The sequence below is a fragment of the Durio zibethinus genome, chromosome 6, assembly GCF_047325235.1.
Source record: "Durio zibethinus cultivar Kanyao isolate XHJ-2024 chromosome 6, ASM4732523v1, whole genome shotgun sequence".
Classification (NCBI taxonomy): domain Eukaryota; kingdom Viridiplantae; phylum Streptophyta; class Magnoliopsida; order Malvales; family Malvaceae; genus Durio; species Durio zibethinus.
Genome location: NC_143167.1, coordinates 5,450,308 through 5,476,512, shown reverse-complemented (window position 1 = coordinate 5,476,512; position 26,205 = coordinate 5,450,308). Strand labels below are relative to the sequence as shown.

The 26,205-nt window shown below is 31.3% G+C and overlaps 3 protein-coding genes across 5 annotated transcripts; 1 reads left to right on the top strand and 2 right to left on the bottom strand.

The window, feature by feature from the left end:
- The first annotated feature begins 10,617 nt into the window (after positions 1-10,617).
- On the top strand, positions 10,618-17,649 carry LOC111284263 (5'-3' exoribonuclease 3-like). Of its 3 annotated transcripts, XM_089761962.1 has the most exons (24): positions 10,618-10,895; positions 11,322-11,637; positions 11,945-12,050; positions 12,359-12,435; positions 12,533-12,724; positions 12,955-13,074; positions 13,260-13,322; positions 13,568-13,714; positions 13,810-13,980; positions 14,071-14,148; positions 14,241-14,387; positions 14,489-14,569; positions 14,733-14,828; positions 14,905-15,000; positions 15,177-15,247; positions 15,355-15,483; positions 15,576-15,652; positions 15,749-15,789; positions 15,937-16,011; positions 16,102-16,232; positions 16,339-16,404; positions 16,514-16,589; positions 16,857-16,930; positions 17,010-17,649. In XM_089761962.1, the coding sequence occupies exons 2-24, from the start codon at positions 11,452-11,454 to the stop codon at positions 17,506-17,508; spliced, it is 2,799 nt and encodes a 932-aa protein (XP_089618088.1). In that variant the 5' UTR covers positions 10,618-10,895; positions 11,322-11,451; the 3' UTR covers positions 17,509-17,649. The 3 variants fall into 3 exon arrangements, with proteins under 3 accessions (XP_089618088.1, XP_089618087.1, XP_089618089.1); XM_089761961.1 differs by lacking the exon at positions 10,618-10,895 and having other exon boundaries at positions 11,318-11,637; positions 15,576-15,789; positions 17,010-17,631; XM_089761963.1 differs by lacking the exon at positions 10,618-10,895 and having other exon boundaries at positions 11,319-11,499; positions 15,576-15,789; positions 17,010-17,631.
- A 368-nt stretch (positions 17,650-18,017) lies between these two features.
- LOC111285900 (putative aspartyl protease At4g16563) lies at positions 18,018-19,887 on the bottom strand. Its single transcript, XM_022875557.2, has one exon. It carries the CDS (start codon positions 19,618-19,620, stop codon positions 18,217-18,219), a length of 1,404 nt encoding a protein of 467 aa, XP_022731292.1. The 5' UTR covers positions 19,621-19,887; the 3' UTR covers positions 18,018-18,216.
- A 643-nt stretch (positions 19,888-20,530) lies between these two features.
- Positions 20,531-24,813, bottom strand: LOC111286251 (uncharacterized). Its single transcript, XM_022876131.2, has 4 exons — positions 24,517-24,813; positions 24,288-24,410; positions 23,858-24,076; positions 20,531-21,077 (listed from the first exon to the last, which is right to left on the bottom strand). The coding sequence occupies exons 1-4, from the start codon at positions 24,676-24,678 to the stop codon at positions 20,655-20,657; spliced, it is 927 nt and encodes a 308-aa protein (XP_022731866.2). The 5' UTR covers positions 24,679-24,813; the 3' UTR covers positions 20,531-20,654.
- Between the last annotated feature and the right edge of the window lie 1,392 nt (positions 24,814-26,205).

Here is a 26,205-nt window from a genome sequence, read left to right as displayed (position 1 = left end):
AATAGATTTGAGGATATTTTTTACTATAAATCTTGTTTATACAAGCAAAATTAAATAAATTTGATGACGGAGACTCTTTAGAGTGGAACACTAGTTTTCGTGAATACTACTGAGTTGAAAGAATTATCTTAAATTGCTACCAAACTATTAGAGTAATTTTAATATCAATTTTTAATAGTAAATTATTTGGTAAATTGTAAACATGTTTTAAGGCTTGAATAATTTGAAATCAAACTGATACCATCTTTTAGATAGGCATTGTAAAAGTGTTATAATTTTTCTCACGTGTAACCACACTTTTAAACTTAAAGTCTTGTCTTATGGATTAGAATATACTATTTAAAGATACTTATATCAATCTTAGAACTCATTTTCAAATGGGACAGATTTAGTTAGGTGATCAATTACACCTAAACAAAAAATATTGATGGTAACTCCTTTAGTCTATATCTAGTGGTAGATCTACAAATTTATACATTATGATAGTTTGGTGATTTCACTAGGGATATTAAGAGTCATGCCAGTAAATGATTTCTTATTATCCAAACCTAACCTAATAAGTTTAAGATTTTTTCCTTGTTTCTATTTTATTTGTTTTATTTATTTATTCATTTTATATATTTATCATTCATTTGCGCATGCATAACATAAGCTCTACACCCGAGTTCTATCTTTTAAGAGGGAGTAAAGTACCTACGCCTTAGTGAGATTTTATGTCTCCATATGGGCTAGTGAAAAACTTTCACTCAAATTGAATCACTTTTCGGTTGTAGCCTATAATAGTTAAAGATTATGGTGCCTTACTAAACTATAATGAACAATGATGTAAGAAATAATTTGAAAACCCTTAGACTGTCAAACTTTTGAACCTAGCATATAAGTACACCCTAATGGTTCAAACCTAAGTTAGAACCATGCCTTCCCTTATGTTAGAAATCCCTAAATAGAGCATATGATGGGATGTTTACTTTGCCTGTAAATTTATGTATTGTTTTTGTATATATTATTTGCATGCTAATCTTTTATGTTGCTCTTTATATTTATTATTTTTTGTATATATTATGTGTATACTAAGCATTTTTTTTGTGCATACATTCACACCATTAAATTCATTATATGGAGAAATTACCATAAAATAATTTTAACAAGTTTTAGTTACATCCATGGAAAGCCTAACAAAGTCCTTTAATGCCTTGAAAAGAGAGTTTGAAGAGTTGAAACCTGTAAACAAAAGACTAAAAAGGGAATTTCAAGCACTCGAACAAGAAAATGATGAATAAAAGAGTTTGTTCATAGACTTTAACACAACATGATCATCAACTAATCGAGAACTAGCCCAACTTTTGAAAAAAAATGGACAGTTGCAAGCAAAGCTATAAGAAAAAGAAGAGGCACTCTCTAATAAACAAAGGCACATCCAAATGTTATGTAGAATGGTGGTAAAAATTGGAACACAAATGGGAGTTGTGAATAAAGAATGTGAGCAATTAAAAAAGGTATATGTGAGAAAGTATAGCCAGTTGGAGTCTTTAATTGACCAAATAACTGTGATAGCTTATGAAGCAAAAAACATGGTAGAAAAGGTCAAAGAATAGAAGATAAGGGCACTACCAGTAGGAGCACATGGCCAAGAATTGCTATATTTCTTTAATAAAGTACAAAGCCAGTATCAACAAATTAAGAATTTTTTTTTTTAATAAATTTTAAACTTTTCATCGATGTAATATTGGATTTGGTTAGAAATAACTTTTAATTCAATAAAGATTTTCTTTGATAATAATTGTTATGTGGTAAATTCTCCTTATCGTATTCATGCATTCATACATTTATTTTCATATATAATTGGATGGTTTCATAAACATTATTCTAAATTTGCACCATAATTTTGAAAAATCAAGGTTTAAAAATAGCTCAACCAACTCACTACAAGTACAATACTTAAGCCTAAGTTAAAAAATTAAGTAAGATAATGCAAGTAGAGTTGAAAAGTTAAAAAAAAGCCTAAAAGAAGATTAAGCGAGAGCTGAGCAAAATCTTTAAAGCATTGGATAAGCTAAATAAAGGAAAGATAGTAGAAAAAATTTTTTCACCTGATGTTATTGATCCTTTATATCCTCTAGGTTATGACCTACATCAAGCCAAATTCACTCAAGCCATTTCATTACAATAATTCCCTACAGAGTATACTTATATAGAAATGCCATCTGTACTAATTCAATGGTAATTTCAAAGCTTCATTAATCCTATATTCATAGAAAATGCCACCAAACCAGTTCAAGTTCCCAATTTAGATGACTTCAAGAAGCATAAGAAGCTAAAATTAAAGGTGGTTGAGTCTTTGAAGGACTCTAAAGCTGATTACAAGATGAACATGCTTGAAAAAATATTACGAGCTGTGAAAGATATTAATTTTATGGTTTCATGAATGCTATTAGGCTTTCTCTAGTTTCATATATGGCTATACCTCAAAAATTTAAGATACTGAAGTTTAAAAAATATGATGGTATAAAATATCCTATCTCAAATGTTACAATGTATTGTTGTAAAATGACAGTTTATGTCACTAATAAAAAATTACTCATGCATGTATTTTAAAATAGTTTGATTGATTTCATTGCAAGATAGTATGTTCAGTTAGATAAAACTCACACTTGATCATAAAAGGATTTGACTAGTTTTTTCATCAATTAGTACCGTCACATCATTAACTTGACCCTTGATTATTTTTCTTTACTCAGCATAGAGAAGAAGATAATAAAGTCATTTAAAAAATATGCCCATTAGTAGAAAGATATGGTTGCTCAAGTTTAACTTTCTTTGATTAAGAAAGAAACAACAATCTTATTCATGAGCATTTTGAAGACATCTTATTATGAAAAGATGATAGAGAATACAATAAAAAATTTTACTGATATGATGATCTAATGAGAGATTATTGAAAATATCATCAAGAGTGGTAAGCTTGAAAAAAGAGATGCCAACAATATTAAGAAAGGTGGGATGCTTAAGAAAAAAAAAGTTAAAGCCCAAGCAGTGAGTTTTAAAGGGCAACAATTCAAAAATTATGCTCTATATCTACCACTTGTTTATCCTACTTACTATCTGGCAGTCAATAATATTGCATAACTCTTTTACCAACCTTATTACCCAACATTGAATAACATTCACCTAAGCCCTTATCAACCAACCTTCAAGCATCCGTATATAGGCCTAATCCTATTAGTACGCTAGTTTTAAAGCCTAACGATGAAGTGAGTGGTTTGAGAAGATCTAAGAGCAACCAAAAAAGAGCTCACATTGATTCTATCCCCATAACCTATACTAAGCTATTCCTAGAATTGGTTAAGAATAACTTGATTTCTTCAGTCTTTTTGGAATCATTGAAGCCACTTTATCCTAAATGATATAATTTTAATGCCACATGTGACTACCATAATGGAAAAATAGATCACTCTATAAAAATCTACCTTACTTTTAAGCATAAGGTGTAAAATTTGATCCAAGTAGGCTCAGTGAGCTTCAATGAATTAAGAGAGCTGCATGTTCATAAAGGTCATTTGCTTGATCATCCAGAGGCATAATTTTGATAAAGCTAATCGAAACTGCTTATTGTCTTAGGATTTCTTCAGAATAATGATTTTTTATATGTACTTGAATTATATCTTATTTTTTATCATTTTAATAAAAATGGCGAATATGATGATTTCATGATATTTTCTCTTTCATATGAATTACCTTTATATACTTTTACTTTTTCACATCTTTTTTTTATATCCATTCTTTGATTTCAAATATTGAGTGTTCCAACAATCATAATAATAATTCATAATTCAATTTTAAAAACATCATTCATGTTGATAAGTTGAGATTATTAATCAATTGGGATTCTTGAATAAGATAAAACATATTTGGTAAAAAATTTTGCTCATTGAAAGATGAAACTAATACAATACATGATCTTTGTAATGGTTCATTCACAAGTCCATTTCTGGTCAATCAATGTTCTCCATTGAGAGTATTTATGTTTAAAATAATAAATGGCCATCTTTCTTCTACTTTTCACAAAAAGAGTAAAATTATCCTTTGTTACCCCATTTGACTTGTTAAAAAAAATTTTTAAAAAATCCTAGCCAAAGATTACCCTACACTAGGGTACAGTTTGAAAAACACTGTTTATAAAATTAAAAAAAAAAAGTGAAGATCTTTAATAATTTCAAGGGCAAAGCCTTTTTGTACTCAATTTTTTTAAAAAAATGTTGAAATGTGTAAAAAAAAAAAGAAAAAAAAATTGATGGGGCAAAATGTTAAAGTGCTTTACATGGAAAGAAATGATCATTGGTTTGATTATCTTTCAAATAAATTTTGGGCTTATTTTACTCGTTTTTTTCATAACTCTTTACCATAGCCTATGTTACCTCTTTTAAAAGTCTATTTTGATCGAATATGAATACTTAAATTGAAGAATTATAAATTGAACTAAAGCAGATATACCATTAGATTGTTTGAGATTTTGATCAAAGTATCACTGATGGATCAAATGAGAAAAAAATGATGAAAAAAGGGTGTGCAAAAAAAAATTTTAAAAAAATTAAATTAAAAACTCAAAAGGGCAATTTAAGAAAAAATAAAGATTCAAAAAAATAACTTCATTTGAGGATCCTAGGAATATGGATGATTGAGAATATCGATAAAATGTATTTTTAAGAAAGAATTCTGAGTTAGAGTTCAAAATTATATGAACAATCATTATTCTAGATGTTAATACCCTATTTTCATAATATTCTACTTTTGTTCACCTTTAATTTGCTATTGGTCAGATTTCATTTTGATAATGAATAGCCATTTTTCTTATTTGCATCCTCTGCATAAATTGAAAAAATGTATCATGTGCGTCATAAATTGGAATGATAATAAATAAATGAATAACAATGTTCATAAAAGATTTTTTCATTTTTTTAAAAGAAATCTAAGATGAAAAGTGAAAAAAGCTTGAGAAAATGATTTGAAAAAGGCAAATAAGGTGACCCATGAATGAATACAATGATGGATTGATTAACATAACCTGTGAGTTATGATCATATCAAGAAGATATCATAGATTGAGTGATGAAATTTGTTTTGAGATCATTAATGTTAAGAAGCTGAAAAAGAATATATAAGATTGTAAAGTCTTGAAAACCTTGTTACTACAATTGAAATTTTATGTAGTGACATTCGCATTACCTACATTTGTGTTTACATTATTTTTTTTTAAATCTTTGGTAATTGTATTTGCATCATGAAGATAATATTTGAATCATAGTATGACATTTGCATTATTGTTTTTGCATCACTTAGTAAAAATTTGGATTGTTACATTTGCAACATGTAGGAGACATTTACATTATAACATTTGCTACACATAAAAATTTGACTTTGATTGAAGAAAATTTTTTACTTTTAAATCCTCGAATGAGGAAGATCTTCCATGATAAGATTTATTTGACAAGGAAAACTTTTCAAACTTTTTAAATATTGAGCCTTTGTTTAAAAAAGTTTTTCAAATAAAAATCTTTTGAAATTTTGGATGCGAAACCTAATTTTTTTTTTTCAAATGAGAATTTTTGGGTGTGAAGCCATAAAGTTTTTTGAAAAAGACTTTTGAAATTTTAGATATGAATATTTAAATTTTTTTTGAATCTTTAAAATTTTGGATGTGAATCTCTAAAATTTTTCGAATGAGAATCTTTGAATTTTGGTTGTGAAACTTGAAATCTTTAATGTGAATCCCTGATTTTTTTTTTAAACATGAAACTTTAAATTTTGGATATGAATCACTAAAAAAATCTTTTAAATGCAAATATATGATTCTTATATGTAAATTACAGTTTGTGAATCTTTATAATGATGAAAATTCTTACAAATTTTAAAATTCTTGTGAATATGAAAGTTTTGCTAAACTTTGAACTCTTGAGAATTTAAGAAGCCTAAGAATCTTGTAATTCTTACGAATTTGAAAGTCTTGTGAATCTCTGAATTCTTACGTTTCTTGAGAATCTTTAAAATTTTTGTAAATCTTCCATTTGATGTTCTTGCAAATGAAAGTTTTACGAATCTTTCAATTCTTGCGAATCTGAAACTCTTACAATTTCTTGCGAACCTGAAATTCTTGCGAACATGAAGTTCTTACGAACTTAAAAATTCTTGCAAATTTGAAAAAATCTTGCAAATCTGAATCTATTGTGAATCTTTAAAGTTTTTGCCAATTTGAAAATCTTTACGAAACTTGAAACCTTTGTGAATCTGAAAGCTCTACCAAACTTGGAATTTTAAGAATTTACAACCTTCGTGAATATGGAACCTCTACAAAATTTGAAATCTTGCGAATATGAAATTTTTGTGAATCTGGAAACTTTGTGAAACTTAAATCTAATGAATTTGGAACCTTTGCAAATCTTGAATCTTTGAAAATTTTATAATCATTATGAGTTTTTTGTCAATCTTAGAGCCTTGGAATCTTTTAATTCTCATTATGAAGCTTTGCAAATCTTTAAAATTTTGTGAACCCTTGAATTTCCAAATTATGAATCTTTGGATTTTAAGATTTTTTTTTTAATTTTTCTGAACTCGAACAAAATGGATTTCTTTTGTCTTTATGCAATTCTTGTTTCATAAAAACTATGCAAAGAGAGATAACCGTAGACACCCCATTTTGTCCAAGAACTTTTCCAAAATTGAAACTAGGTCTTAACCATGATTTGTGCCCAATTGTGAAACTTCATGCCCAATAAAAAAAAATTTAATTTTAATTTGATTTATTTATTTTGTTCGATTTTTCTTGTTTTTAAAAAAATAAAAAAAAAGTCAATGAGTCAAAAGTCTCAAAAAAAAAAGGAAAGAAAATTAAAACATAAAAAAAATGAAAGATTGTGTTTAGGGATTTAATCTTGGATGAATTTTTTTGGCTTAATTCATGCAATCACTACAAATCAAATCAAATCACATACTGATTCAATTTGATTGATTTTCTAAAAATAAAAAGGGATTGAATCCTTATAAAACGGACAACTAAAAAACACACAAGAGGGGATTCATAAAGAAAATTGTTTGGCAAATCATAGGGGATAGACTGGGTTTTCGTAGGTTTTGATTTTCTCATAGGATTCTCATTTGGGTTTGTAAAAATTGTTTGTGAATTTCAGGAAAATTTTAAATCTCTATATTGGGGTTGTTTCTAGATTTTTGGAAGTTTCTGGGCTTTAGATTTGTCAAATCATTATGTGAAATTTTTGGATTTTTAGATTGGATTCTTGGATTTTATGTTTTTAGGGATTTATGGTTTTATAGTTTTTTTTTTTTTTTGGAAATTGAGTTTTCTGAGTTTTACTGGGTTTTGACTGAATTTTTAAATTGAATTTTTAAAATTTTCAATGGAATACAAGGCTGCTGGAAGAGTTTTGCAATGGTCGGTTTCTAGTTTCATAGGATTTTCTAGAAATACTTAAAGTTTACAATGGTCGGAACTAGGTTTTTTGGTTAGGTTCTACATTTGGTTAAACTTCCCAGTGAGACTTCTAAAAAGAAGTTATAGAAAGTTTGAGTTAGAGAGAGAGATGGTCAAAGCATTCTGAAAAAAAAAAAAAAAAACCAAATTTGCTTTTATAAGGAAGTAATACAATGTTGTTTTAGAAGAGGCTTTGACTCATGTGCTATTCGATGACCTACGCATTGACCTGCGCTTTAGATCCAACTTAATCGTAGGTTTTTTCTTTTCTATTTTCTTTTTATTTTTATTTTTATTTTTTTTTGTTTTTTATTCTATCTCCATTTTTTATTTTTTTGTGTTATTATTATTATTATTATTAGTATTTATTAGTTATTTAAATTTAAAAAGAATAAAGAAAATAAAAATTTTGGTAATATTATTTATCATTTTTATTTATATTTATGCATGATTATTAATTAATTGCATATTTTATATTAAATGCATGATAATTTATATAGTATATTATTGTATAATTATATTGTCTTTGCATGACTATATTATAATTGCATGATATATTATATTATTTTGCATGATAACTTTTGCAAGATAATTTTAGTTTTATTTTAATTGATTGTTTATTCCTTTTCTTTCTTTCAAAATTAAAAAAAAAAATGTTTTTCAATCCTACTAAATTATTGGAGGATCTAATCTTAAATTAAGTCTTACTAAACTATTGAAAAATTTAATAGTTTTTTAAAAAAAATCCTACCAATTGATTGGAAAATAATTTTTAACGAAAAATTTTACCATCAAATTGGAGGATATTTTTAATTATAAACCTAGTTTATAGAAGCAAAATTAAATGAATACAATGACGAAACCTATTCAGGTTGAAACACTAATCTCTATGAATATTTTTGAGGTAAAAGAATTATCTTAAATTGTTACCAAACTATTAGAGTAATTTTAAGATCAATTTTTAATATTAAATTATTTGATAAATTGTAAACATATTTTAAGACTTGGATAATTTAAAATCAAATTGATATCATTTTTTGGATAGGTACTATGAGAATGTTATAACCTTTTTCACGTGTACTTATATTTCTAAACCTAAAAGTTAGTTTCACAGATTAAAATCTACTATTTAAAGATATTCAAATCAATCTTGAGAATCTTTTTCAAATAGGATAAATTTAGTTAAATGATTAATCACACATAAATAAAAAAAATTGATGATGATTTATTTAGTCTATGTCTAGTAATAAGTTTATAGATATATATATTATAACAAGGAATTTGTTAAAAGCAACCATCCAAGCAACCATAACATGTTTAGAAATATGAAGTTTGCACCAAATGAGCCTATGCTAATCCACCCTCTGCTTTCTTTGTCCATTACCTACCAAACACTAGTTGTGGAGTAACTTATGCTTATAGTATTTCATACAACCCCTTTCTCTATCCGCATTAAGAATTTGTAAGCAAAGCTCTTCAATTTTAACAGTTTCCTTACGAGGCCCAATTGTGGCTTGGTACATTAGAAATCTCCTATATACTGCATTCCTTGAGCACATAGCTCTATATCCATACTATCCACAGTGACCTAGCTTGTGTGTAGATTGACCAAAGTAGCCTAATAACACAAACTTGATTACAGACATTTTATATTCTTGACTCCAAGTCCTTCGTTAGACTTTGGCTTGCATATATCTTGCCTATTGACTCTTGCCCTCCTTGTTACACTTGTTTGACTTTTGCAAAAAAATCGTAGGCATACTTGTGTGATTTTCTTGATTACTTGTTTGGATAAGATAAAATGTCTACAATTATATTGAATATTACAGACTGAATTAATTGTAATTTACTTGCATAGTTAATTTTTTTAGAGTCAAAATATTCAATGATAACTATCATAATAATCCCTTGAAAAAAAAAAAAGCTTGCATAATATTAACCTAGATGGAATAGAAAAATAACTAAAGAGTATTATAAGGTAAAATATATTATTGATTATTTAATTATAATTATATTTTTAAAATTACTATTTAATTATTAATTTTTATTTTTCCTTAAAATTTATTAAATATTTTTTTCACTTAATTATTAATTTCTAATAATCTACTAACGTGATAATATTGTGCAAGTTTCACATATCACGTGATATTGCACAACACTTTGACAATCACATTACGTTATATTATAAATTTTGAAAAAAAATTTATTAACGTGATAATATGACATGCATTAAGGGTAACCATCTAAAGTGATAAAAAATATTTATTAAAATTTGAAAGATTAAATAAAAAAGTAATATTTAAACATTATTAAAAAATACGACTATAATTAGAATAGCAATGGTATATTGTATTTTATTTTTATAACGCGGTGAGAGTCAAGCTGCAAGCATTTTCAGAAGATACTATCATAAAATGACGGCACGATGACAGAAACCTTGTCATGGGCTCTAAATAGATGGGCTTAGTTTCCTGGTGCAAAAGTGTACACATATAACACGTACATTTGAATTAAGTAACTTGAGATCTTTAAAAGCTTTCTAGTGATTTTAAATCATCAGCAATAATTAAAATGGCCGTCAACATTAAATGCAGATAATCATTTCAATCATCTTTCTCTATAAACAGTGAAAAACCATGAAGATTATTGAAAGAGTCACCGGTACAACACAGCTGGATATATTTTATCTGTATGCACGCCTAAAACTCTTTATAAATTGTTTCATAATTCGACTCTCAATCTTACCCTTCATAAATGTTTGCTGCAAATTGTCATTTGTTACAATTCCTGCTAATCTAACGTAGAGTCTATTCTTTACTTCAAGTATTACCTTACATGACACCTGTTTAATAAACACAAATGGTTTTTTTTTTTTATATATTTTTAAGATTACTTGCGTAATTAGATTTTGGCTGTAGCTTTTCCTAACGGCTACTTCCCCTAACGGCTCGCGTGAATTTCACTTAGCAAACCGCTAGTTTTGCGCTTTAGGGTGTTCTAAATTCTATTTGCTTTTATCACATGTCAGATACTTTCCTTAGTCCCGACTCAGGTGGCTTTAGGGTGTTTCTTTTTCACTTTCTTCAACACAACGCTATGTGTTATACTCATCCTTTTTTTTTTTTTTTTTTTTTTGTGTTTCTCTTTTCCTTCTTCAACACACACTATTTATCCATTTAATCCAGTTTTTTGTTTTTTCAGAGTTAAAAAGGCTTCCTTATGATATTGGTTTGCTTCATTCTTTTTATTTTTTTTGTCATATCAAAAGTGTAGAAGACCCTCCCTAGTTGTTTGGGGGTCAAGGAGGTGAGCGAAATTATGGAATGGGGTGGTAACAGTGCTGCTACATCATACAGGTGTTCTTGAAAGACCATTTGAGAAGGAGAAAAGATTTAAGAAGACATAGGAATCATGTATATCTCAATTTTCATTAAATTTTATTAGCTAATTTTACAACCTTGATGAAAGACATAAAAAAATTCATATAAAAATTTCCTATAATAATTTTTTAAAATTTCTTTCATTACCTTAGATTATCTTTTATTGTGCGATTTTGCATCAGAGTTAGATACATTTTTTTAATGTTTGCATATATTTTTTAGGGTACAAATAAAGGTAAGGTTTTTTTTTTCTTTAGATAATGATATTTGAGGTTGTCTATGAATCAATTTATCATGTTTGTTTTATATGAATCCGATTTTCTTGTGATGTTATGTATATATGCACGTATATATATACACTCAACACACATATCTAACATATATATATTTTTAAAGATCATTATCTGTGTGACACGTGTTCTGTTTTAGGACGATAAAGGAATTACGAATATGTTTCAGGCATTTGTGACATGTCATTGACAAGAGGTAGAACATAACGTTCGAGAACTTGTTTCTCTGAAAGAGGAAGATCAGAAGAAGAAACGACTCCGAAGAACTAATTTTCAGCCTTCAAAGGGAAAACAGGAAGATGGGTGTTCCAACTTTTTATCGTTGGTTGGTGAATAAGTATCCCAAGGTAAGAGTGAAAGCCATTGAAGAAAAAGGAGATGATATTGTAGATACAAGCTCTACAAACCCAAATGGCATTGAGTTTGATAACTTCTATCTTGATATGAACGGGATAATCCATCCATGCTTCCATCCAGAGGATCAAGTTTGTTTATCTCACCGACATTTTTATCATCATTATTTTTCTTTGTTTATTCTTGTAAAATTGATATTGTATATTCATCTCATATATAGTCACATGAACACGGTCTCATATAAATATATCTTTTACCAGACAACGAAAAAAGAAGTTATATCTATAGGTTATGTTCTGTTTATTTAATTTGAATGGCTTTTACGAAAAGAATATAACCCTTTCATAGGTATATGCCTTGCAAAAGCAATTTAAGTGCTTTAGTAATAATATTTTTCTTTGAAAGAAAAACCTGTTAATTAATTTTGTTTGCATGCAGTCTTTGGCACCAAAGACCTACGAAGATGTATTCGAAAGGATCTATGAATATGTAGATAATCTTTTCAGCGTTGTCAGACCAAGGAAGCTTCTATATATGGCAATTGGTAAGGTTGTTATTGTCATTTTCAAAACGCATTTTTAGAGATAAAAGACAATTTTCTTTAAATATTGGGGCTTCTGGTCCAGAATTTCTGAGCCAAGCTCTTTTATGTCACTTACAGAAATTTCCTCATAGCTGGGTATATCAGCTTTAATAAAAATGATGATTCCATATTGTACTGTTACCTGATAAAATTTTGAATAAAACCTGATGAATGGTCTAAGCATGATCAAATATCAGAAAACTTCTAGCCTTGGTTATCTTTCTTTGTCAAGGATCATGCAGTCAAGCTGATCAAATTGGTTATTGCAGATGGAGTAGCTCCACGAGCCAAAATGAATCAGCAGAGATCACGCCGCTTTCATAAAGCTAAGGGTGATGAGATTGCTGTATGTTTTTTGCAGTTAAAATTAATAAACTGGATCATTATGCTTTCAAAGTCTGTTTTAGGTTATATTCTTGAAATTTTTTACGTGTAAACTGTAGGCAGCTGAAGAGGATAGATTGAGGAAACAATTTGAAATGGAAGGTAAACCAGTTCTTCCAAAAGTGGAGTATGAAGTTTCTGATTCCAATGTCATTACTCCAGGCACAGAGTTTATGTGTATATTGTCTGAAAAGCTCGAAGGTTATATCAAGTCACGACTGAGTAATGATCCAGGCTGGAAGGAAATTCAGGTTTGATTAAATGTGCTAGATGTTACAAATGCACATAACACAAACATACATAGACACACAAACACACACACACACACACACACACACACACACACACACACACACACATATATATATATATATATGTGTGTGTGTGTGTGTGTACCTCAGAGAAGATGGGCAGAGTAGCTAAAATCATGCAAATGCTTCAACCTTTTTATCCTACCTAATATGGTTTTTACTTCAAATAGGTTATTCTTTCCGATGCCAATGTTCCTGGTGAGGGAGAACACAAGGTCATGTCTTTTATTCGCTACCAAAGAAGTATTCCTGGTTACAATTGCAACACTAGTCATTGCTTATATGGGCTGGTATGTTATGTATGCAGCTTCATGTTGATTCTGGGTGATCAAATATAAAAATATTTTCTCAATGCTTATTCATTTCAAAGCTTAAAGTATATTACTTCCATGCAATTCAATTCTCTCCAATCATTTTCTATTCCTCACTTCCAAGGTCCTACTTTTACATTTAGCCATTGATGTTGGCCTTGCAGGATGCAGATCTTATTTTGCTTACTTTAGCAACACATGAAGTTCATTTTTCAATATTGAGAGAGGTGAACGTTACTAAGCTTTCTCTTATTTATGCTTCTTTCTTTCCTCAAGGTAGATGGACAATCATCCATTGAGACAAGAACCTTTCATTTATGAGTTTTACCTTTTGTACATGAATACCGAAATATTCCAAGTGAAATGACATTCTGGTTGTAACAGAAGTGAGAAATGCTTACTAGTAAATTATGTTATGTATGTTTTTCTCTTCACTTAGTGCGCAATATCTTTTTGAGTTCTGTTTTGTTAGGATGTGCTCATACAAGAGCAGCAACCGGGCTTCCAATTTGCTTCAAAAACAAGCAGTCAAGTAGCTGAATCTTATTCAGTGAAGTCAGGAGAGTCGTTCAAAGATGTTAAGATAGAGGGTGCACCTACACTTAAAAGGCCATATGAGGTAGCTAGTCTTTGGTGTTATTACATTATATGACAATTTCTAGAAGAATTATATGATTAAACTTATTTCTGCTTTCTTTTCTGTTATGCTTGCAGTTTTTACATGTTTGGACCTTAAGGGAATATTTAGGGCTAGACATGAAAATGACAGACGCTCCTGAAAATTTTAGGTTTGATCTTGAGAGAATAATAGATGAATTTATTTTCCTGTGTTTTTTTGCGGGCAATGACTTTCTTCCTCGCATGCCAACTTTGGAGATTCATGAGGTGCATATCTTTCTTTTTTCTATTTTGAAGTACAAGAACATTGTCAAAGATGAAGTAAGAGCTGCTTCTGTACTACTGCTTTCTATATAGGGAGCGATCGATTTACTAATGACTGTTTACAAGGAACAATTCAAGAATATTGGCGGATATTTAGTTGATATGGAACGGGTAATAACACCAGATTTGATTATTCTATTTTTTACTTAGTGCTCTTTTATTTTACAAGCCATTTGTTACCAAGTTGGCATGATCCCTATCAGGTTCAAGACAAGAAAGGAGGGTTTGTAAAATTAAAGAGAGTGGAGAAGTTTATTCTTCTAGTTGGCACATATGAGGAAAAGATTTTCAAGAAAAGATCAGAACTGCGAGAGCATAAACTTAGACGGCTTTGCCAGTATTCAGATATTGTAAGTGCTAGAGATTTGAATACACGGATGGTTTGATATTATAGGTCATGGAAAAAAGCCTGCACTGCATCTATTAAACTAGTGCTGAATTATGTGTCTAGGATCAAGATGAAGAAATCAAAATTGAAGACTCAGATCTTCCGAGGAGTATGTGTAATAATTCCTCTGCCGATGAATACGAAGTAAGTTGTTACCTTCCAACAATTTTCTTTTTGTTCCCTATTTCGAATAATTGTCTTCACCTCCTTACTTTGAGAGATAACAAATCGGCTTTGGTTCCTTCTATTGTGATTGTCTATATCCTGGTGTTACCTATACCGTTTGTCTCTTTGCTTGATTTTGCAGCGTTTAAGAAACACAAAAGACTTGGAAGAAAAGTTGAAAGAGAATCTTCGTAAGAAATCGGATCTTTTCAAGAATGGGGATTTAGACACAGACAAAGTATGAACCACTCTTTTTGGAAATTATATTTTATTTTTTATCATATCATTTTGCTTAACTCGGAATCTGTTAACAGGTAAGACTGGGCGTTGCAGGTTGGAAGGAAAGATATTATGAACAGAAATTTTCTGCAAAAACAAAACAGCAGATAGAAATCATGAGGAAGGAAATAGTGTGTATTCTTATTATGAAATCTGTATTTTTTTTTCCTTTAGCACTGTATGAGCTGCATAGTATTTAGGCCATATCCATTGCACAAAGATGTTACAAATGAATCTAAATTGACTAATTCTAGGAACTTAAGACAGATGCATTAGTTTGTTAATGTAATCTTCTTCATCTATGAAGGTTCAAAAGTACACTGAGGGTCTCCTATGGGTTCTTCTATACTATTTCTCTGGAGTGTCATCTTGGTCTTGGTAAGTGGTCATCTGAATTTGTCGGTTCTGGAATACATGCATATGTGAATGCATGTTTTAGAAGTAGTATTGCTACCAAAGTGATCAGAGATTCATGACTATTTTAGGTTCTATCCCTACCACCATGGTCCATTTGCATCTGATTTGAAGGGTATTTCTCAAGTGAGAGCCAAGTTCAAGAAGGGTCACCCTTTTAAACCGTTTTATCAACTCATGAGTGTCTTGCCACCTAGAAGGTAAACCTTCCCCTTTCTCATACGGATTTTAACTTCTAACATTTAAGTTTTTTTTTTTTTCTACATTTAACTTTAAATTGATTCTTTTGCAGTGCTCTTGTACTTCCAAAACCTTATGCAAAACTGATTACTGACGCAGATTCCAGAATCATTGACTTCTATCCTACAGGTGAGTCCTGTTTTCCAGGATATAGATTGTATGCAGCTGATATCAGTGATCCTATTGAGGATCTCCTGACATTTTGTTCCTTTGTTTTATGCATAGATTTTGAAATTGACACGGATGGAAAGCGCTATGCATGGCAGGTTGGTTAAAATCTGCTTATTTGTGTCCTCTAGATTGAACCAAGCACATATCATGGCCAGTGCATTTCCCTTTCTTCCAGTTAATATTGCCTTCTTGTCTGATTAGCTATTAACATATCAAAATTTGGGTGAATTCTCCATTTAAAGGGAACATGCAAGCTTCCATTTATAGATGAAGAACGCCTTATAGTAGAGGTCAGAAGAGTAGAGAAGGAATTGACGGTGGGACTCCAAACCTTTTATATAAATCAATTATTGCACTTGTACATATTATAACTCCATATAAGACAAACACTTTCTTGACTTTTGCAGCCGGAAGAATCATCAAGGAATGTGGAAAAGTCTGATCAGCTTTTTGTATCAAGAAATTTAGGAACAAAGATTATGACACTTTTTCTAAAGGCATCCACTAATGAAAAAATTCATTTGGATGCTAATGTGAGGTCAGTCTATCACATTGTTTGATATGTAAATCCAATATATTTTAATACATTTCAATATGAGATTCTCGGAACCACAAATAAGCACTAGTTATTGTACCTAATGTAGCGGCTCAATTGGAGGGTTTGTATGGCTTCGCAATTATGACCATTTGACATCACCACCCGACATCTTGTAAGCCAATTAGAAATGAACATCAAACTGATGACTTTTGTTTTTCATATACACCCAAGCATGCAGAAATAACAGTGAAGTTAGCCCTCATACCGTCTCAATGTTGCAGATCACTGCTGTTTGAGCTCCCTGATGGAAACCCACATATTCCTCGCCCACTGGAGGGTGTAAAATATCCTACCAAGGTAACTTATCTCTTTGATTTATTATAATTATTAAATGCTTTTTCTTCAATGCATCATAATTTCTTTCATGATAATCATAGCACCAGGTTGTTGTAACCTTTAATTTGCCAATAGTTGGTAAGCTTGCAGCATGGCAGGCAGTTATGCTTTCATCTTTTCCCCCCCTTTGGTTTCATGCCCCAAAAATATGATGAAATATATTTAAAGAGAAAATGGGGCTTAGAAATGACATTTTCAAGCTATCTAAGCCTCTTAACTTGTTTACAGACAATTAGTGAAGGTGATATTCAGAAGACTTTACTATGGCATGAATACCCTGGCAGCAGACCACCATTTAACAGGTTTGTGTTGATTCAAAACCTACATTAGCTTTATCTTTCTGTGTTTGCCACACAGGACTCATTAGATAGAGTGTTGCAGACCACAAAGCCAGGTAACAGGTACAAAGGCCAAGACTAGCTCAAAGTTTCCTTCAAGCTCAACTGCTGAATGTCAACACAATCATATCAGCAGGAAGTTCTCATCAGACCAGATAGTTGAGGTGCATAAAGTTGCTGGTAATATTGGGTGGAGTGCAGGTAGGGGAGCATCTGTTTGTAATTTAAGCGTAGACAAAGGCATTTCAGATATGAAAATTTCTGAGTCCAGCCATAACTTGGGGTCATATGGACGAGCCCAGACCCCAACCAATACTTTCTGGCCATCAAGAAATGCTTCAACACAAAGCTTGAACCATTCATGGCGCCAGAGCTCACAGGCCAATACAAATACATCTAGTCAGAGTCTTGGAAAAGCTCAGAGGGACTCCAAAAATGATAGGAACTCTGCATGGCAGATAAACCCATCAAAAGCGACAGTTCAAGGTCAAGGGAGGGGCAAGTTTATTCCTTCAAATTCTGCCTCTAAATGGCATTCTTGAGACTTCATAAGCAGGTTTTCTTAGGGAAACCATAGCTGTTCCATACAATATTCTATTGTGAATGGTTTGTGATTAAACACGGTATACATTTGGGAACAGAGTTTTAATCCAAGAGCTTGACATGGAAAATACTTTAGTAAGTATTGTTTTTCCAATATTAAGCCTTTTTGGTTTTTTTTTTCTCTGCTTTCGGAAACAAAAAAGAAAATGTTTTTGAAGGTGAAGGAATCAAATTTTTTACAAATTAAGAATTAAACTTAAAATTGCGTGCTTAATCAGTTTTTATCGTGGCAAAAAAATAATCTCTAGTATTTTTCAGTAAAACAAAACTGCAACACACTCTGTGACCCAAGACCCCCACCCCAAAAGGGAGTAAGTGTTTCCAACAGTGACTAGTGTTCTCCAGTAATGGCATTGAGTATATAATTTGATTGCTGAGAAACCAGCCATCTTTATCATTACAATATCAAATTGCTATTATTTGAAACCAACAACTTGCAATAATTAGCTAAGGAAACATAATCATGTTACGAAATAAATGGCAAAACAAAAATACACCAACTCTAATTTCCTCCTCTTTTCCTTCCCTAATTTTCTCAAGAAACAAGCACTTGTTTACCGAATTGAAATAAGTCCCCTACCACCACCACTTCCAAAAATTGAACAAAAAAAAAAATTTGAAGATCAATATGAAACATAGATTTTTTACTATATACATAACTGTTGCTTTAATCCTAACCTGTCATTCCTCAAATCATACTCCACATAATAATTCTGCATCTGAAAACTCCCCAATACCACAGCTGGTCCACTATGCCCCACTTCACCCTCTCCTCCACCGACACCACCATCCGTCACCACCGTCAAACACGCCACCCCATCTCCAACCACCGCAAAAGAATTCTCTAGCGGCAGTGCCATCTCAGCACCTCCTTTAAGATGCAACCTCAACTCAGGAAACTCCACCGGTTTCTCCCCACCCTTCACATCAAAACAAGGCCTCAATCCCGTTAAAACCTCAACATCACGAGATCTACTGTAATTCTTAACTTGTTTTATAAATTCTTCAGCTACAGGCTCGAATATCTCAGGTGCCATGAACGTGAAAGTCGAGCCGGAATCCACTATAGTGCCGCCATCACCATCATTTCCCGGCGAAAGATATTTGTAGGGAACCTTAACGTGGCGGCCACCTACTGTTATCTTCCTTAAACCAATGTAGTAGTAAACTTGGAACGATTCTTTACCTTCGACAATTGGGTTTTTTAGAAACGGTGTGTAGGTTAAACCTTTCGTTTTCTCATCAAAATCCGAGTTACCATCAAGTATCAAAGTGCTGCTACTAGTAGAGTCATCGAAACGGCGAGAGATGAGACAGTAAGAGAACTTACGTAGCTTAAGTTGAGTAGGTAAAGAAGGAAGGCCACGGCCGAAACCAGCAACGCCAGCGGGTTGGCGAGAAGAGAAAATAGAGCATCCAACTAAAAAGTCGGGTACAGTTCTATCTCCAAGATTCAGGGTTTCTGATAATGCAACGCCTGCCGTGGTTCCTGAGCCATAGAGGATGAAGTAAGGGGGACAGTTTTGAGTGCAGTTTTTGGGAGTGGAGTTTTTTCCACATCCATCGCATTGAGTTGCGTTCGTGTGGTGGATCCAGGAACATTTCGGGTTTTGGCAGCTAACAAGTTGAGAAGATGAAGATTGTTTAGGGATAAAAGTAGGGATGTTGTTTTTGGAGGGAGAAGAGGAGCAGTTTTTGCAGACATAGCGATGAGTACAAGGGAACCAAACGATGTCACTGCCGGTGTCCATGACGAAGGGGAGGGCTTGAGGAGGAGTGCCAAAGCTGAGAGAAATGGAGTAGCCTCCATAGCTATGGGAAAAGAGTGGGGTGGTAGCGGGGGAAGCACCTGCCTTGGTGGTGGTTTGGGGGTGTTTGAGGTGATGCGCTCTTGCTAAGGAGGAAGAGACAAGGTATTTGAGAGTCAGGTATGTATCTCGAGACGAGTTGGTATGGAATTGTGTGAGTGGTAAATGCAAAGCAGGGGAGATGATGGGAAAAATGCAGAGCAGAAAAGATAAGAAACAGAGAACACAAGGAGGAGGAGACATTGTTTACTTTTTTCTTGCTTTTTGGGCAGCAAAAAAATTTATTTTTGTTGAAGATTCTCCTTCGGTGTAGAGAGATGAGCTTACTTTAATAAAAGCGAAAAAGTTTGATGAGTTAGTTTTGGGTGTTAAATTTGGCTCAACTGTGATGAAATAAAACTGTAGAAGAACAATGTTTTGACGGCCATGGATGGATGGTGCATGTGCTCGGGCCATTGTAAGGGAATATGAGAGGTCAGGATAATCTTGTGATTTCAACCAGGAGAATGTGACGGTAGCTAAGGTGCCTTCACTCAGCTGGGGTCTTGTGTATGCAAGAAAAGCACGTGGGCGATAGAACCGCGGACAGTCGGAGGAGATTACTTATTCTACTGTCACCATCTAGCCAACCAGCCAGGCTACCAAGCTCTAAACCTGTACCTGCCCCCATGTCGCCTTGTCCTAAAATTAAAATAACGTCGTTTTTCCAAACAAAATTCAAGGTAGGCTGTTTAATACTTTAATCGAGACTCTACTATGACCTTTTATAATATATTAAAGTTTTAATTTTTTAAAAATAAAATGTGTTAAAGTCTTTTAAAACAGTATATCAAAAGTTTCAAAATTACACTTTTTATATTACATTTATCATCAAAATTTTATATTTAGTACACAAACTATAAATTCTATGCACAGTAATCAAATCATATAATGTTTACTTATTATCAAAATTTTTACAAACGCTCTAACGAAAATATCCCAATTAGTTGAAATTTTTATTTGATCTTGTTTTGTGTTTCATTTTAATTTCCATTTTGGGTTTTACCATTTTAAGTTTTAAACTAATACATCTTTCTTCCTTTTTTATTTTCTTAGGAAATTTGCTAATTATGTAACAATTAACGCTAATTCTAAACTGAGATGCAATTTAAAATTCAATGAGAACAAAATGAAAGTTTTCTTAAAACTAATTTCTTGATTCGCATTATACAACAAAAAAAGTCTCTAGTCTCTCACCATTGTAATTTGTGAATCCCTCTTTGGAGAGAGGAAACCAATCATTGTTCTTTAGCCCTCTTGCGTGCCAGAAAACGTTCTCTAGCTGCAGCAACTGCAACTTCACCTCTTTTATGATGGTCACGCTTAGGTTGATCAACTGATGGTTGTTTCTCTGACGAGCTCTCTGGCGCTGCGGTGTCTGGAATCTTGGGACTAATCGGCCTAGAATCTTGGGACTCACGGTTTACTGGAAAACTTGTTTCATCCAGAGTCCGATCAGTCAAACCAGAAGACTCTGGAGCATTTGAATCAAGCAACGGCTGAACTCTGTTGGATACATCTATCTCTTTCTCATCTTTCTTCTCAGATTTCCTTAATTCATTCTGCATTTCTGGCTTCCTTGGCCCAGCATCATTCGCCCCAAATGCAACATTTTTACCAAGGCTGAAGTAAAAATCACTCAAGTCACTCTTCTTGGTAACCTTTAAAACAACAAAATGACCATCAATCAGGTAAGTTAAAGCATCAGTAATCTAGGAGTTATACTAAAGCAATCACACCTAGATCCAAGAGAAAAGAACATCACGGAAATCGATGATGCAGAAGAACAAATACTCTATTCATTTATATACACACATTAAGATTAAATGCAAATCATGTATTCCAGCTTCCATTTCTTGCATTGAGCAGACTCTTAAAACATGTGAAAATTTATTATCCCTTCAAAAAATTAGAATTCTAGCCAGTGGATACACACGAACAACAATTTCCCTCGTGAACTTCAAGTTAAAAGTAGGGCTGTAACTGAACTTAGCCAAGCCAGTATTAGCTTGTTTGGACTCGGCTCATCTAAATTTAAACAAGCTTAAATAGAGCACTGAGCTCAAGTTGAGTTTCAAAAATGTTGTTCAAACTCGGCTCAATTAGTTAACTGAGCTTTTAAATGAACTCGAGCACTTAACAACGAGCTTTTAAAAAATGCCACTAAAATTGATTTTAAATCTCAAATATCAAGGAATTGAAAATCAAACAATTACTGCTGTCAGCCTACTAATAACAGGCCGGCTATCAAGGATCCAATTGGTCCCTCATATCTCATGGTGGGTGATGTAAAGAGGGGAGGGGCTTATTTAAGGAGGCAGCCTTCCCCTTTGCTTTGTTTTCCACCAATATGGATTATTAAATAATCATATCCTAAAAAAATGAAGGATTTTTAATCTACATTATGCATACTTTATAATGATATAAATGTTAAATCATGATCCAAATTGTATTAAAAGATGTTAAAGCTAAAATGAACCTACTTGACAAGAACAAAATATACTATTATCAAAATTGTTCATGAACAACCTATTGAACTTGTTTGTGAATATAAACGACTTAAGATTACTAATGTTTGAACTCTGTTCATTTATTAAACGAGCCTTACAATCTTGTTCAAGTTCACATTCAAGAATAGTTTGACAAATGCTTGGTTTGTTTAAACCCCTAATTAAAAGAAAGGTATTATCCCTTCAAGTTAATGCTGACTGCATTTACGCTTATTCTAGATTGAAAAAATAAGCTGAACATGTCTAAGAAAGTATGACCATTCACTCTTTAACCACCCATTAAGGTTTGTCACCTTTCAGTTCATTGTTACCATAAAACATGCCAGCATCAAAAAGAAAATCATAATGCAAAAGTAATAAAAGACCACTTTCTCATCAAATGTTTCATCCTAGATTATGATTCAGTTTGGGATATAATGTTTCTAAACACAAAATGTTTCTAAACACAAAAACAAAAGCTTCTCAACCTAACTGATGCAATGGTACTAGCAAAGAAAACAATATGAATGAATAGGAGGCTTTAACATTATTAAAGGGGTAGCATTATGGTAATATATGACAGAGAACCTAAACCTCCTTCTCGAACAAATCTTTTCCTAGATAATTCGCTTTCAAAGAATCTTCAAAACTTGAACCAGTAATGGCTTATAAGAGGTAAAGAGGTGAAGATTAAAGAAGTTCACTTGGAGTTGAATCAAGGTAAACCAGTGACATCAGTAAGATGTAATAAATATATGAATGATAAAATTTAACACGTAAGTAAGCAAATAAAATAACATCTAAAGTATAGAAAGTTCTATAAAAGGTTTCAGATTTTGATATGCATTGAGAGGAAAAAATGAAATGTGAGGATGGACTAATGTAAATGCTGGCATGAGAAAGCTTATTTTCTTTGTAGTCATAAATCCATGATGAAACAATATGACGGATGTTCTGTCAGAATTAAAGTGGAGGGAACGGAGGATAGAGCAGAAAGAAAGGAGAGGAGAGGGAATAATTCCCCTTATTTGATTTGCTTAAGAAATTATACAGGAAAAAAAAAAAGGGAGTACGTTTCCCATAAACACTATAGGAAGGAAAGTATCAAATTGCTAGATTTATTCAAAAACATTAGATCTTTAACGAAACCTGGGAATGAATAAAGAAACTGAACCATGAATTCCAGTAAATATTGCAATTCTCACTCAATAACATATTGATGCCCGTTTGTCTATATGACCTACTATGGTCTACAAGAGAAACAAATTCCTAAGAAAGATATTACCGTAGCAAAGCCATTATATGACCTACCATGGTCGACAAAATTGAAACTATATTTGCTTCCTTATTAAGGCAAAAACTTTGAGGCTGTCATTCTCATAATAGCAAAGCACTTGCATGGGATGCTTATAAGAGTAAAATGGAGTTGAAAAAAGTTTATCACTTCAGCATTTATTTATCTTATCAATTGGTGTCAAAAGATCATCAGGTATAGCCTTTTATAGATCATTGGAAACTACTATGAAAATAAGATACCAAAAAACCTGCCTAAAGCTTCAATTAGCCCAAGGGACAGCATGGAAATAGACCAAAATTGATTTTCCCTTTGATAGTGGTATAGCAAACAATCACCACAGTGCTCGTATGCATGCAAGTACATATGAGCAAATGCCATGGTACTGATTCACACGTCACGTACTTGGAGCAAGGAAAGGACTAGTTCAAAGAAATATACCCATTTCAGCAAACAAAAACACCTAAACAATTTGCTAATGCAGAACACATGAATCAACAGATCTAGAAATACAACAGCAGTGCTAAACCCCACCAAAATTACTAACAATTCAGTCAATCATAGGTGGAATAATATTAAAAAAAGAAAAGAACCAAACCCAGTAAACAAAGAAGTGACAAGTAACGATACATGAAGTTGAAGAAAAGGCTCAACTTACATCATCTTTCTCCTCTTGAAGTTGACGTAAGCGCTCCTCCTCCATCCATTTTGCCTGCTCAGCAAGTTTTTTCTTGTAGGCACTGGTCACAAACTTATCCTTGTCCGCATAAAGGTGATCCTCTTTACTTCTCTCTTTTGCAAGCTTCCTCTCATATACTATCTCCTGCTCCCACTTTCGTTGCTCCGCTTTTTTTATTAAATTATGAATATATTTCGGCTGAACGAAATAGCCAGCATTCTCATCAGTGATTAATCCTACATTATATTTTAAGCAAATATTTGTATAAATTTATGTATGCTATCTTAGTATACAGATTTACATGGAAAAAATTTTTAAAAAAAAAGACAGAATAATTAAGTTTATTACAATCAAATAATCCTAGAAACCAAAAAAAAAAAAACCCTTCAAATTTGTTAGAAAAATTTACCTTTCGTTCCTCGCGATCTTGAGCGCGGGGACGAACAACCTTCTCTTTCATCTCATCGTAAACTCCATCATAATCAAATACTGAAGGATCTTCCTCTAACGCTTTCTTATGTTGCTCCTCCATCTTTAAAAAAAAAAAAAAAAAGAGAGAGAGAGAGACAAATTTATGTTAAATTCTATGTTAAAAACTCTAAACAAATGGGATAAAAGGAAATCAAGGTGAATCTTACATCCTTCAGAGATTTGTTCTTGCTAGCCTGCCGAGAAATCTCTCTCTCCACGTCGTCGTCATCGTCGTCGCGGAAGCCGAGAGGAGGAGGGAGAGGCGGTCTTGTCTCCGGCTTTTTCTGCTGTGAGGGTTGAACCCTAAGCTGTAGACCATATTTCTTCATTTTTTATCATAATAAAATTTTGATGCAACCGTTCGGCGTTAGCCAATTACAAGGGCGTTTAGGCCTTCCACTTCTAGTACAACAATTTCACAACAATTAATCTCAAATGTGCTATACATCAAAATTTTACATGGACCTCGCCCTCGCGCGTGTATATATATATATATATATATATATATATACACACCTATATATATATATGTATATTAGAAAATTTGTCCAGTTACGAAATCAATTTTTAATTCTAAAATAATATTAATTATTTGAATTTGGTGTATATATATTTTTATTTATGTATAAAGATATAAAAATAGTATATTTAAATATTTAAATTTTTATTTAAGATTTTTTAGATAAATATTTTTAATTATTTAATTTCATGTCATAAAAAAAGAGTAAATTGATATATTTTAATAAGTTTTCTTTTCTAAACAATTTTTAAGGAAAATAAAAGGCGAAGCCTAAGTGAATGAAAATTATTTTTCAATAATGTCTTTAATTTTTAAAACAATATAAATTGTTTGAAGTTAAGTATATATATATATATATATATATATATATTTTTATATATGACGATATAAATAAATATAAAGTACAACATTAATTAAAAAAGAAAAGTAATCGTTAATGGACTAATTAATTGACACTAATAAAGCAATTACAAATATTTTGTAATTTTTTATTAAAATATTTTTATTTTTAAATTTTTTTCATTTTTTTGTTATTTTTTCTCCAAAAGCTTCTTTACACTTGTCAAGCAATTATTGATATTTTATAATTTTGTTATAAAAAAGTATTTATCAAAAGGTATTTTTATTAAATTTTAAATTTTTTTATTTTTTTGATAAATTTTTATCCAAAAGCTTCTTTATATGAAGCTTTTGACTTTTTTTAAAAAATTGTAAACAATTTAGTTTTATTTTTATTTTTAATTAGAATAAATATATTATTAAACATCCAATTATAAGATGATAAATATCATCAAATTGGATGTCCTTACAAATATCAATAGATTCGGAGATTATTTTTTTATTTAATGGTGAAGGGCTTTTAGGTTATGTCTAATGCATATCTTTTTAGGTTTATACAAGTAAGTTTATTCACGTTTGGTCTAAAAAATTCATGATAAATTATTTTTTTATAGATGCCTAACAAATTCGAACTTAAGTAAAAAATAATAATAATAATAATAACATATTTTTCTACCACTTGAATCAATTATCTATTAATAAATTTAAAAATTACTTTAAACGATAATTAAAATTTAAAAGAAAAATTAATTGAAAGATAATTAATAAGTGACAATGGGAGCTTGAATTTAAAAATTATATAATGATGAAGTTGAGAGATTGCTTTTATATAGAGAGAGATGGATTAAGTTATAAAAAATATGTTTTATATTTTATGTTAATTATTAATTTCAATAAACCAAAAGAATGAAATATATAACTAAAAAAAAATCTTATCTCTTAAATTTATTTAAATCAATAATTAAAAATATATAAAATTAAATGGTTTTATACTATT